This window comes from Clupea harengus, chromosome 18 (genome assembly GCF_900700415.2).
Source record: "Clupea harengus chromosome 18, Ch_v2.0.2, whole genome shotgun sequence".
Lineage (NCBI taxonomy): Eukaryota > Metazoa > Chordata > Actinopteri > Clupeiformes > Clupeidae > Clupea > Clupea harengus.
In genome coordinates this window covers 11982587-11994734 of record NC_045169.1, presented here as the reverse complement: position 1 = coordinate 11994734, position 12148 = coordinate 11982587, and the positions used below count along the sequence as shown (strand labels likewise).

At 48.5% G+C, this 12148-nt stretch overlaps 1 protein-coding gene across 1 annotated transcript in view; it reads right to left on the bottom strand.

The window, feature by feature from the left end:
* The window catches only part of si:ch73-211e3.1 (mastermind-like protein 2), an 88774-nt gene continuing 76626 nt past the window's right edge, over window positions 1-12148 (bottom strand). The window contains exons 3-5 of the mRNA XM_012817809.3: window positions 3113-3226; window positions 2274-2346; window positions 1-1997 (exon numbers count right to left, since the gene is read on the bottom strand). Of these exons, the coding sequence (XP_012673263.2) occupies window positions 865-1997; window positions 2274-2346; window positions 3113-3226 (1320 nt within the window). The 3' untranslated portion in view covers window positions 1-864. The remainder of the gene's footprint in view (window positions 1998-2273; window positions 2347-3112; window positions 3227-12148) is intronic.

The window sequence follows — 12148 nt, the reverse complement described above, 5'->3', positions numbered from 1 at the left end:
TGTTTTTTTGTTGTTTTTTTTAATTTATTCCATTTTAGTAATTATTTACAAAGGAAATTGTGGGAATTTATTTGCAGAAAAAGGAGTATAAATATGTTTACTTCTTTTATATGTTACAGCATATGAAAAAAAGAACCTATTTTACAAAATATTTCACTATATACAATACAAGCCCCTTCATGAATACCCATATGTTGCTTCTGATTGGAAATGTAAATGAATATTGCCATGGCAACAGTGGCAAGCAACATCGCTGTGCCCCTATTGGCCAATTAGTAACTATGGGTACCCCAGTTTACACAAAGCTGTAAACAAGCGAGCGATTTGGTATCACCAATTAAAATCTGCCGGTGAGGTGATCAGGTGTGCTGACTGAATGCATTAGTTGCAGCGCTGACAACAAACCAAATCATTCTCACAGTACTCACTCACCATTTCTAAAAGGGTTTGGAGACTTGAAATGTGATCATTAGTGTGCACACAGGGAGCGCCTGCATGCCATATCGTGGTTGCTCATAGCTCAAGGAAGGTGAAGCACAGTATGTGGTAAGGAAGACCGCACCACAAGACCTGTGCTTGACCGAAACTGTGCCTGTGCCTGAAACTGGCACACATGAGGCCAGGCCTATGAGACAGAGAGTGCCAGGGGCTGAGGGGAGAAGTGGGCTTGGCAGTGCACCACCGAACCAGTCAATCTCAACACACCAAAGTGTCTGGTTTAGTGGATCTTTTGTACAGAACCTCTCCGCAATTTGACCCATGACCTCTGTGGTAATGCAGCTCAAATGATGGGGGCCTTGATTGCTCTCCTCCTGATAGCAGTTCTCAAGCGATACAGTCAATAGTCCACAACCTCAGAGACACCTATGAGTTCTGTTCCAGGTACTCGTCGATCATTGTGAGGTTGTTGAGCCAGTCGTCGTTGGAGCCCACCAGAGTTTCTATGAAGTCCACCTCGCTGGTGTTGCCACCACTAACCCCACCATGTCCTCTGTGCGGCCCCGACATGCCCCCGTTGCTGTGGTGCTGATGGGGCAGGTCATAAGGGGGCAATTTGTGTCCTGGGTTGTGCTCGGGTCCATACCCCTGCAACTGGGCGGCGTGTTTGCCTGCGGCCGAGGATGGGTAGCTGGGCGGCGCCAGGCCATGGGCCGGGTGGTGCATCATGGACGGACCCCCCGGCTTCATCACGGCCATGGCGGAGAGGGGCCCCCGCAGTCGGAGGCTCTGCTGGACCATGGAGGGCAGTGGCTGCCCCGCTACCACTCTGGCCCCCGGCGGAAGCTTCTGCATGTGCCGGCCTGCCAGGGTCGGAACCATCTGGTTTGGGGGAGGCGGCCGGAGTCCCGGCCCCGACTGGTGGGGTCCGAAGTTAGCCGGCATGCCCGTCCGCATGGGCTGCTGCTGTGGAGGGAACTGGGAGGGCCCGGCGCACCCGGGCGCAGCAGCCATGCTGGAGAAGCCGTGCTGGTGGCTGGAGGGGTCCATGTGCGAAAGCGCCCCTTGTTGGTGCTGCCAGAGCTGGGACTGAGCTTGGTGAGCGTGCTGCTGCTGCTGCTGATGCTGTTGCTGCTGTTGCTGGGGGGTTAAGAGCATACGTGGGGGGAGGGCGCCGCCGTGACTCAGAGCCTGCCGCAGGTGCTGAGTGGGGATGCCGCCTCCCCCCATCCCCGGCCCGGGCATCCGCACGGTGCCGTGGCCTAGATGAGACGCCGTGGCCACCGCTGATGCCATATGCCTCGGAGGAACCCCCATTCCCATCATGCCCTGCCCCGGCCGCATCGGCATGCAGTACTCCTGGGTCTGGTGGTAGAGGGCCTGCTGCTTGGAGCCTGAGGGGCCCATGACCTGGCCTCCATAAGGGCCCACCTGGTTGAGGGCGCCGGGAGGGAGACCCATACGGCCGGTAGGCAGGGGACCATGGGTCAACATTGAGGGGTTGGACTGGGGGCCTCCCATTGGGTAGCCACAGTCACCCGGCAGAGGTCGTCCTCCTCCTGCAGGGAAGAGAAGTTTAAATGTTAATGAAATATGGTGAATAGAAATGATAAGTAGGTAAGAGAATAATTGTGTGTTTGAATCACAATAAAAACATCCTATCTTATAACAGGTACACCAAGTGCCATCAAATTCCTTATTAGATAACTTCTGTACATGTTTAGTATTAACTGAGAGAGAGTGGGTAACATGGTATTAAAAGTAAGCCATTATCAGTCACATACCATCTGTTTGATTTGGGTTGTTGAGTACTGTGATTTTATTTTTGAACGTACCTTGGAAGGGCGACACCTGCTGGCAATCTGACATGGGGCCTCCATTCATCTGTTCCATCTGCCTTTGCTTCTCCTGAGAGACAGAGAGAGAGAGGCTTTATTGAGACTGTGCCAAAGCATCAGAGAGATGCCACACAAACATATGAAACACACACACATACACAGACACATGCACAAATACACACACACACACATGCACGCACACACATGCACGCACACACATATACACAAACATACATACACATACATACACATACACATGCACAAACACACATACAAGCATACACCCAAACACACATTGCTCTCATGCACCCATCCCCCCACAAAGGCATACACAAAAGCACCCTCTAACCATGAATGTCTCTGTATAGGCTACGCACATAAACATCTACACACTACACACACTCTGTGTTAAAAGGATGTGAATACACAACTGTAACAACTTCTGAAAGCATCTTGCAGACAACTGACAATGCATCTCATTTAAAATGACAGATCTTTTATCATCCATACGGTTTTGGCAATGGCACCCCGAAGGTTGGCTTTTACATCACAACTGATGTAAACAATGACGTAGAACCTTTGAGGGTTCTCTTATTTATCTTTTTGGAACCAATTCAGTCATACATACAGTAATGCACTTGGTCCTAAAGTCCACTGCTAACAGATCTTAGAGACGACCCCCTACTTAACTAAAGATACAGACCGACCTGGCTCGAGTGCTCAGTGAAATCGGGTGGTTTATATTACAGTTGCAGCTGCACTTTTAGTGATGGTATGTATCATTGAGAGGTGGATAGGGAACCCTGAGGAAGGGGAACTATGTCTGGGAAACTGACCAGCTGCTTGCGCATCAGCTGGCTCTTCAGCAGCATGTTGTTGTAGGTGCTCTGGCCGGGCCGCGGAACAGATGATGGGTCCTGGAGCCGAGGAACCATCCCAGAGCCTGGATCCTGATAGAGAGAGAGAGAGAGAGAGAGAGAGAGACAGAGAGAGAACAGAGAAAGAGAGTTAGAGGCAGAGAGAGAGAGAGAGAGACAGAGAGAGAGATAACAGAGAAAGAGAGTTAGAGGCAGACAGAGAGAGAGAGAGAGAGAGAAAGGAGAGAGAAAGAAGTGTTAGAGTTGAAGCATTTCTTTCATTCACATTCCATTACCAAATTTGGTTCCTATTCTGTGCTGTAATCAGATAACATAGAGAGCTCAGGAGTCGCCCCCATCAACCCCTTATGTTTTTTTTCCCCCAGAGGTTTCACCCACAAACTCCCGGCTCTAATCAGCTCTCCCTCCCCTTTGGACGAATGCGCTGGAGTGCACTCCATCAGGGAGAAAAATTAACCCTGTCCGTTTAAGTCAGCGTCAACATGACTGCACCAGCGCCGAACCTTGTGAGATCAAACATGGCCTCCTTCCTGCTTGGCTAGCGGGGTCGTAAATAACTGTAAATAGCTCTGGAGCCGGACTCTTTTTCCCAGGGACAGTGCCGATTGTTTGTGTTGGCCTTCAGAGAAGACCCCTTGTCCACCCCCAAGGCCCCCCACCCCCGCCCAAACGTCCAATAGCACCACCATTCTGCTGCCCCCCCCCCCCTCTCCTCGTAGTGCAGAATGCATTTCCATTCCCACAGCGGGAATGCTGACCCCTCCCCCCCCCCCCCCCCCCCCACCCCTCCCAACACCGCCACCACCACCGCCACTTTTCCTGAATACTCCTGCATTCCCATCTCCACCTCTGGAGTCACTGGTCTGCCTATGGGTGGATTCTGATTCTTACCCAAACACACTGCCACCCAACAACGGAAGAACAGCCCTGCCTCAAAAACACTACAGGGGAAGTCCTTTCATGTTCTAGCAGGAGCATATTCACTGGACTATGTATAGTAGCAGCATACAGTCTATGCATAGTGGTATTTGTTATGATGGAACTGAATGCATTTACTGTCCTTGGGCAAGTCCAGAGGATGAAGCATACACATTGGACAGAGTCCATCTCTATGCAGTTTTGATGTCTTGGTGCAACCACACCAATGGCTCAGTTTAGGCAAGCGCTGGGGATGTGAGCATGTGATAGACATTTGTTTTTCAAGCAAAGCCTGACCTTTATAGCCAAACGGCCACCTTGACAGCTTCCTTCCTCAAGCAAACCTCCATCCCACCACAAGCACACACAGAAACACACAGAAACACACACACACAGTGCGAGACAGAGGCCCCAGCAGTCGATAAACTGCTTGTGGATGCGAGCGTCATCTGCACCGGGGCTCCAGACAGACCTTAAACGAAACAAGCCTTCAGCCTCGCACAGAAAGGAGCAGCATAATCAGCTGCTTTTCATTAGGCTAGGCTAACGCGCGGCTGGCGCAAGGGGACAATACAAGTAATCCGAGGCACAAACAGGCATTTCGGCGTGTGTCTGTTGGTAATCACCCCTGGTTGGATCCAGCAGTGCAGAGACATGACATCCCGTAGGGAGTATCGCCGGCTCTTTGCAAGGGGAGAATGAATGGCTTGTCAGCACCAGTGTGGGTAATGGCTATTGATCCTCTCTCCTGGCCATACAGGGACTGAAATGAGCCAAAGGAAAGAGCAGTGTGTGTGTTTGCGCATACACGTATTAGACAAACAGACAGTCTAGATTTGGCTGCAATACAGTGCGGCTCACTTCTATAATTAGTCAGATAACCGAACTGAATCAAACATTCCATTGAAGGCATCTCCAAAAAACACAGAACTCCATCAATCACTTTTGAATACTTAATAATCAGACTTTAACTATTTAAACAAACTGAGACAAGCGGGCACGATGAGCCAAATATGTGCTCAGATCGAGGTCACTGAGATATTTAAAACACAATTTAAAAACCGTTCACAGTAGACTCGTAATAGGTTGTCAAGCCTTCTTTCCCATGCTTATGGTGGTTTTCTTTACACCCACCGCTAGATGGCACACGGGCACTCTTTGGGACTGACGTATTCTCTCGGTTGAAGGCGCTCTTGTAACCTGTAAATCCTCGCCTAGGCAGATTGGTCTCACGGTGCCTGGGCGGCTCAAGCAACGCCTATATCAGACCTTATCTGGGAGTCCCCGGGCACGCTCAGTTTCATCGCCTATGACTTTATCAAACCCGGACGGACAGCCGACCGCCCTTCCTAGATGACAGTCCAAACCAAACAAGGTGTTGCGCCCCACCAAAACTTCGCCCTTTTAGCCCTTCAGTCGCTAACACCACTGTGTCCGTCTCGTTAACAAAAGAAGAAGACTGTAGAATTGCCAGCAGAATTCCTAGAGCGTGGATTTAACGCAGAGTACACAATTGTGCTAAGGGGATATTAAGCTCCTTGATCGTAACAGTGTAATCATTTCAAATAGATTTATTATAGCCTATAGGCTCACTAAGATTAGGGAAACATGTTCCTGCTTGAAGACTGAATAGCTTTCAGGCCACCTTGCTGGGTCCGGATAAAATTGTGCACTGCACTGATCTGGATGACGGGCTAATGTAAACAGCAGAGAGTGATTGTGTGCAGCTGATAAGACGGCTTCCTCTCCCTCTCTCTCTTTCGCTGGTTGGCTTTTAGATACTGTGCCTGACCACACGCATCAGTACCTTCTCACGGTAGCCTACTGGCAACCTCGAATTAGTCCCTCATTCTCCAAAAAGGCACGCGTGCTCCAAATGATGTGTATTTCTTGTCGTCTTTTCTTCCCGCCGTTCTCTGTGAATCCCATAAAACGACAGCCGGCTTCCCATACAGCGCGCATTCAAATGTGCATTTAACAGATTACCACAGAGTGGGTTATCAAAGCAATCCGGCAGCTTCTGTCGTCTCACAAAAAAACCTCTCGCCACGTGTATACAAAAGAGGAACAAGGAAGAGATAAGAGTTTATGCAGTAAACAAAGTGTATATTCAAATCCCCAGAAACGTTCCTTTCTCCTTTTTCTTCTTTTTTATGTATTTGACAGTCATAATGTTTTGGTCCATCATATCATATAGTCCTATTCATAACCATGCACTATAAAACGCCCCCTGTGGTGTGAAGGCTTGACCTTTTGACAGACGTGTTAAAGCTTAACCATGTGCTGGACTGTTAATCTTCATTTAATTTCCACTGTTGGCCTTTAGGGCCCTAACATCTCTCTCACTCAAATCCATAGTCATTCACATTTTTTTAAAAAGCACTACCGTATTGTAGGCTCACTTACAACCCATTTGATGCAGGGTCCATAAAACTCGCAGAGAGGGCTTGGACCTTCTCACTTGACCTTGAGTGGCGGGTCTTTCACAACTGCGGTGCTCCTTAGCCGAGCCGTGCTTTGCCGCAAAAGACGGCGCTAAGGGCATTAGCTTAATGACCCCGTGGTCTTAACTGGGCTTTTTACAGCTACTAGGAAACCCACTCAGAGCAGATTTCGAGCCACTCTGAGTTCAGTCTTGAAGGACGCACTTATTTAATTTTCTTCTCTTTTTTTTGGAGCATTTGAAGGTTCCACATAGATCCATAAAAGATGAAAAACGTTATGGGTCTTAAGGTTCAACAATCAACTTTTCATTCCAGGGTTTCGTGAATAGAACCTTGCAGGGTTCAAACTAAGCCTTCTTGAAAGTTCACGACAGAAGTGATAGACCCGGTGTTTGTAGCGGTTGAACATTTGAGGTCTTCCCATGTGATCCAGTTTCGTGGATAGACAAGAATGTAAGGAGTACTCATGTACTTAGACACACAACCACAGACACACAGACTCACACACAGACACACACATGCACACATGCACACAAGCACACACGCACACACACACACACACACAGAGAAAGCAAATGCTGAGGACCAGCCCCTGAAGTTTAATTGCCCTGGGAAAGTGCCACAGCAGCACAGAGATGGAGCAGAGCTGAAGAGGAGGAGGGAGAATTTGATGGAGAGAAGGAGAGAGGAAAGGAGGGTAGGGAAGGGTAAAAGCGAGAGAGAGAGAGAGAGAGTACTCTGCAGGAGCAGTGTGTGTTTCTGTGTGTGTGTATCGGGAGAGAATGTGTGTGTTTGGGTGTTTGGTGAGTAAAGCGAAGTAGCTTTGTCATGCATGCAACTCTGTGTGACCTTGGTACAAGCCAGGAGCAGAGAGGGGGGGGGGAGAAAATGGAGAGATATAGAAAGAGCATGAGGAGAAGTGGAGCACTTAACGGAAGAGAGAGAGAGAGAGAGAAAAACAGACAGAGAGAGAGAAAGTGAGAGTGAGAGAGTGAGGGTGGCTTAGGCTGCACAGCAGACACACGGGAGGGGGTACAGCATGCTGGAATCGATCCAGCTGTCAGTGTGTTAGCAGAATGGAAGCGCTTTGACTGCGATTGGGGAAAGGCTGTTCAATCTGTACTGCACTGCTTCAGATCTCACCATCCCTTACCCCTCTCTCTCTCTCTCTCTCTCTCCATCTCCCACCTCTCTCTCTCTCTTTCTCTCTCTGTCTCTCCATCTCCCCTCTCTCTCTCTCTCTCTCTCTCTCGCTCTCCATCTCCCCCCTCTCTCTCTCTCTCTCTCTCGCTCTCCATCTCCCCCTCCCTCTCTCTCTCTCTCTCTCTCTCTCTCCATCTCTCTCTCTCCATCTCCCCCTCTCTCTCTCTCTCTCTTTCTCTCTCTGTCTCTCCATCTCCCCTCTCTCTCTCTCTCTCTCTCTCTCCATCTCCCCCCGCTCTCTCTCTCTTTCAAGTTTATTTAAGTGTAATGCAGCAGAGCTGGGAGCTGATAGATGAGAATAATGTCCAGAACACTGTTTAATGGATCAAAATGTCTCCTCTAGTCTTCTGATGTTCTCCACCTGACATTGTATGTGTGTGTGTGTGTGTGTGTGTGTGTGTGTGTGTGTGTGTGTGTGTGTGTGTGTGTGTGTGTGTGTGTGTGTGTGTGTGTGTGTGTGTGTGTGTGTGTGTGTGTGTGTGTGTGAGTCTGTGTGTGTGAGTCTGTGTGTGTGTGTGTGTGTGTATGTGTGTGTCTGTGTGTGTGTCTATCTGCCTGAGTACACAAGAGTGAATGTGATGCATGTGCAGTATGCATATGTGTGCCTTTGTGTGTGTGCACGTGTGTTTATTTGTACTTCTGCCTTTGTGAGAATACATGTTTGGTTTTGCATGTGTGTGTGAACATGTGCGTGTGCTCCTGTGTGGAAGTGTATTTAAGAGTGTCTGTGTGACTATATGTGTACGTATGTTTGTGTGTGGGGGGGTGTGTATGTGTGTGTGGTATAGAGAGAGGGTGGGAGGGGCATGTTGTTTGGTGTGAGGATGTTAATGAATGTGACGCCTGACCTACTTCCTTAGTGCCAGACACATCAGGCGCTTTCTCTTTCTCTCTCTCTGTCTCTCTTTCTTTCTTTTTCTCCCTTCCTATTTCTCCCCCTTTCACTGTCCCTCCATCCTGTTTTTTGTTTTCTTCCTGTCTTTATATCTTTCCTTCTCTCTCTCCCTCTCTCCTCTTATCTCTCTCTCTCTCTCTCTCTCTCTCTCTCTCTCTCCTCTGCTCCATTCTTCTCTTCTCCTCTAGCCTAATGCCAGGCGTACTGTGTGCTCCTGTGCTGTGGGGTTGGCATGGGCTGTCCACTCTAGTGCCAGATTTCATATGCTGGTAGACCAGCCCTCACCACTGCCTTTCCTGACTGCCAGTATCCACTCATACACCCAAATACAATTCAATAAAATCCCTTTCAATCTTATTCTGTTCTGTTCAATGTAGAGACATTTGGACCTTAAATAGGTGTGGGTAAATGCTGGTCCAAGAACACCTTTATCCTGCGCTAAGCACTCCAAGCAGAAGTGTAAGGACAGACAGACAGAGGTACAGCTAGCGGGAAAAATGTGAACATTGCTTACAGCGGTAAAAATAGACAGATTTAGGTTTGATTCTCGCTCTCCTCCCCATTTTGAAAATTAAGGGGAGAACGGAGGAGTGTGGTGGTGGTGGTGGGGGGGGGGGGGGTACAGTCGTTCATTTTCTCTCTCTCTCACTCTCCTCTCTCTCTCTCTCTTTCTCACTCTCCTTTGAAGCCTGTAAACTATCCTGGGACTCTTTGAAACACCGCCTCAAATTCCCGGACTGTTCCTGGCATGCTCAACCCCTCTCCATCTACCATTGCCAGACGCACACACACACTCACTCACACACACACACACACTCACACACACACACACACACACACACACACACACAGAAGGAGAGGCACCGACAGAGAGAGAGAGAGAGAGAGAAAATATACAGTACACTTGCAAGATATATTTAAATGAGATACAGTGAGACAGATGCAGATGAGCATACACATGGACACGCAGTAACAAACATGCACACACACACACACACACACACACACATACAAGGAGAAACACAAACATGTTCTGACATGCACAGATACAAACACGCATGCACACATGCACACCCATCATCTGCGTAGCTTCAGCGGCTGATCTAAGATCAATTGTTGTGTGTGTGTTTGTGTTTGTGTGTGTGTGTTGAGCTCTTGCCAGGTGTGAGTGACTGTCGGACTGATCTGGGTACAGCACTGGTTGGGCAGAAACGAGGGGGGAGTGAGGGGGGGGCTGATCTGAGGCGAGTGGGTGACAGTAATGATGCCTGACCAGAGCTCTGAATTCAATCTCCTGACACTTCAGATGGTGCTCCGAATCAATGTGTTATTGTTTCTGAAAGAAAAGCCTCTCGCTTTGAGATATGAGATATGCTTCTCTGATGTTTGGTGAGTCGATCCACACTTGTGAGTGCACACACACACACACACACACATACACACACACACACACACCCATGTACCCACACACACATGCAAACTATCCCTTTTCAATATGTATTTGTTTTAGTCTTCTCATTCTCGATACATTTTCTTTGAAGCCACTGAAGTCAACCTTTCTCTGTTTCTCTCACTTTCGCTGATTCTGTTCCTTGATCCTTCTCACATACATCTACAACTACCTCCCCCTCTCTCTCATTTACTAACGCACACAAACTCTCTGTCTCACTCTATTAAACACACACACACACACACACACACACACACACACACACACACACAACGCATTCTGCTGAATCTCTGTCTCTCTCTTTCTCTTAAACAAACACACACACTCACACACACACACACACACACACACACACACACACACACACGCACGCATACTGCTGAATCTATGTCTCTCTCTTTCTCTTAAACAAACACACAAACACGCACACACACACACACACACACACACACACACACACACACACAAACACACACACATACACACACACACACACACTGCTGAACCTCTCTCTCTCTCCCATTCTTTCTCTCCACATACATGTGGACTGCTTCATGTTTCTCAGGCAGAGCAGAGGTTAATATGTTTGTGTTCCTCCTAACCAGGCCTCTCCTCCTCCCCTCTCCGCCTCTCCTCCTCTCCTCTCCCTACCACCACCACCACCACCCCGCCAGACCCATATCTCCTGCCATCTGTGAACAACCCCTCCCTCTCTCTCTCTCTCTCTCTCTCTCTCTCTCTCCCTCTCCCTCTCCCTCTCCCTCTCCCTCTCCCTCTCTCTCTCTTCCTCCCTCCCTCTCCCCATTCCTCCTTAGGGCAAGGTCACTCGGGACAGGCTCGCCTCAGCCTCTCCGCTTCAACAAAGACAGCATGTCCTGCTTTAAGCACTCGCCTGTGTCTGCAGCAGAGGAGCACAAGCTGTGACACCTCGCCGGCTAAATAGTTTGTGTGTGTGTGTGTGTGTGTGTGTGTGTGTGTGTGTGTGTGTATCTGTGTGTGTGTCTGTCTGGGTGCTTCAGTGTGGATACACATATGTGAGTGTGTTTGTCTGTGCACTTCTTCTTGATTTTATGCATGTGAGTGTATGTTGCCTGTGTGTGTGTGTGTGAGTGTGAGGGTGTCCCTGTGTGTGTGACTGTCCTCGCCTCAGTGTGTGTGTGATTGTGCACGTGTGGATTGTTCACGGGTGATCGCCTGTGTGTGCCTCTGAGCGCGTACGTGTCTGCGCGTGGCATAAATCCATAAATTCCTTCTAGAGCAGTTTTATGTTTCTGCATTCTTTCAATAATTAGCTATAACGTATATCAGCACAGCCATCTCTTCCTGAGAGCTGAGAAGCTAAGAGCTAACTGTCAAGTGGCTGCGCACCGCTAGGCTCACCAACAGCTTAAGAAGTAGACCACAAGGCAGGAAAAACTGAACAAAAAACGAAAGACAAGTGGAATAAAAGACTCAAAAGGTTAGGCAGGCAATCTCGATGAGTCATACTGATTACATAACACGACGTTTCAATTCAATTTGATGACATTAACGTAAACGGAAGGAACAGGACAAGAGTATTTTTCGCTATGCACCGGAGATTTAAACGATTATCGCGTCTGTCGACGTTCTGCCGCTTTGAGTGACTAATCACCTGAAACATAACACTCTCTCCCGGACCGTTCCAAGAGGCACGAATTAAACGGGCCTCAGAACTTCCACTCTATCTATCCAATGCATGCCCTCATTAAAAAAACAAGACTTCAGGAAGACATACTTATCTATCCAAACAAGCTGCCAGGCTGCTCAGAGTAAAAAAAAAGAAAAAGAAAAGAAGAAGAAGAAGAAAAAAAAACAGCCAGGCGCTCTCAATTCACCCACTCATTAAGCTTTCACTGATGTCGATAGTCTGTAGGGAGTAAATATACACACAAACAGACACATCACACACCAGCACTCATATGCACACTCACACACACACACACACAAGCACCACACCCGAACACAAAAGTACTCTGATGCACACAGACACGTGCATAAAGTATGTAGCATTTACACCTCCTGACACTTTCAGGGTTCAACAACCGCCCCCCACCACCACCCCC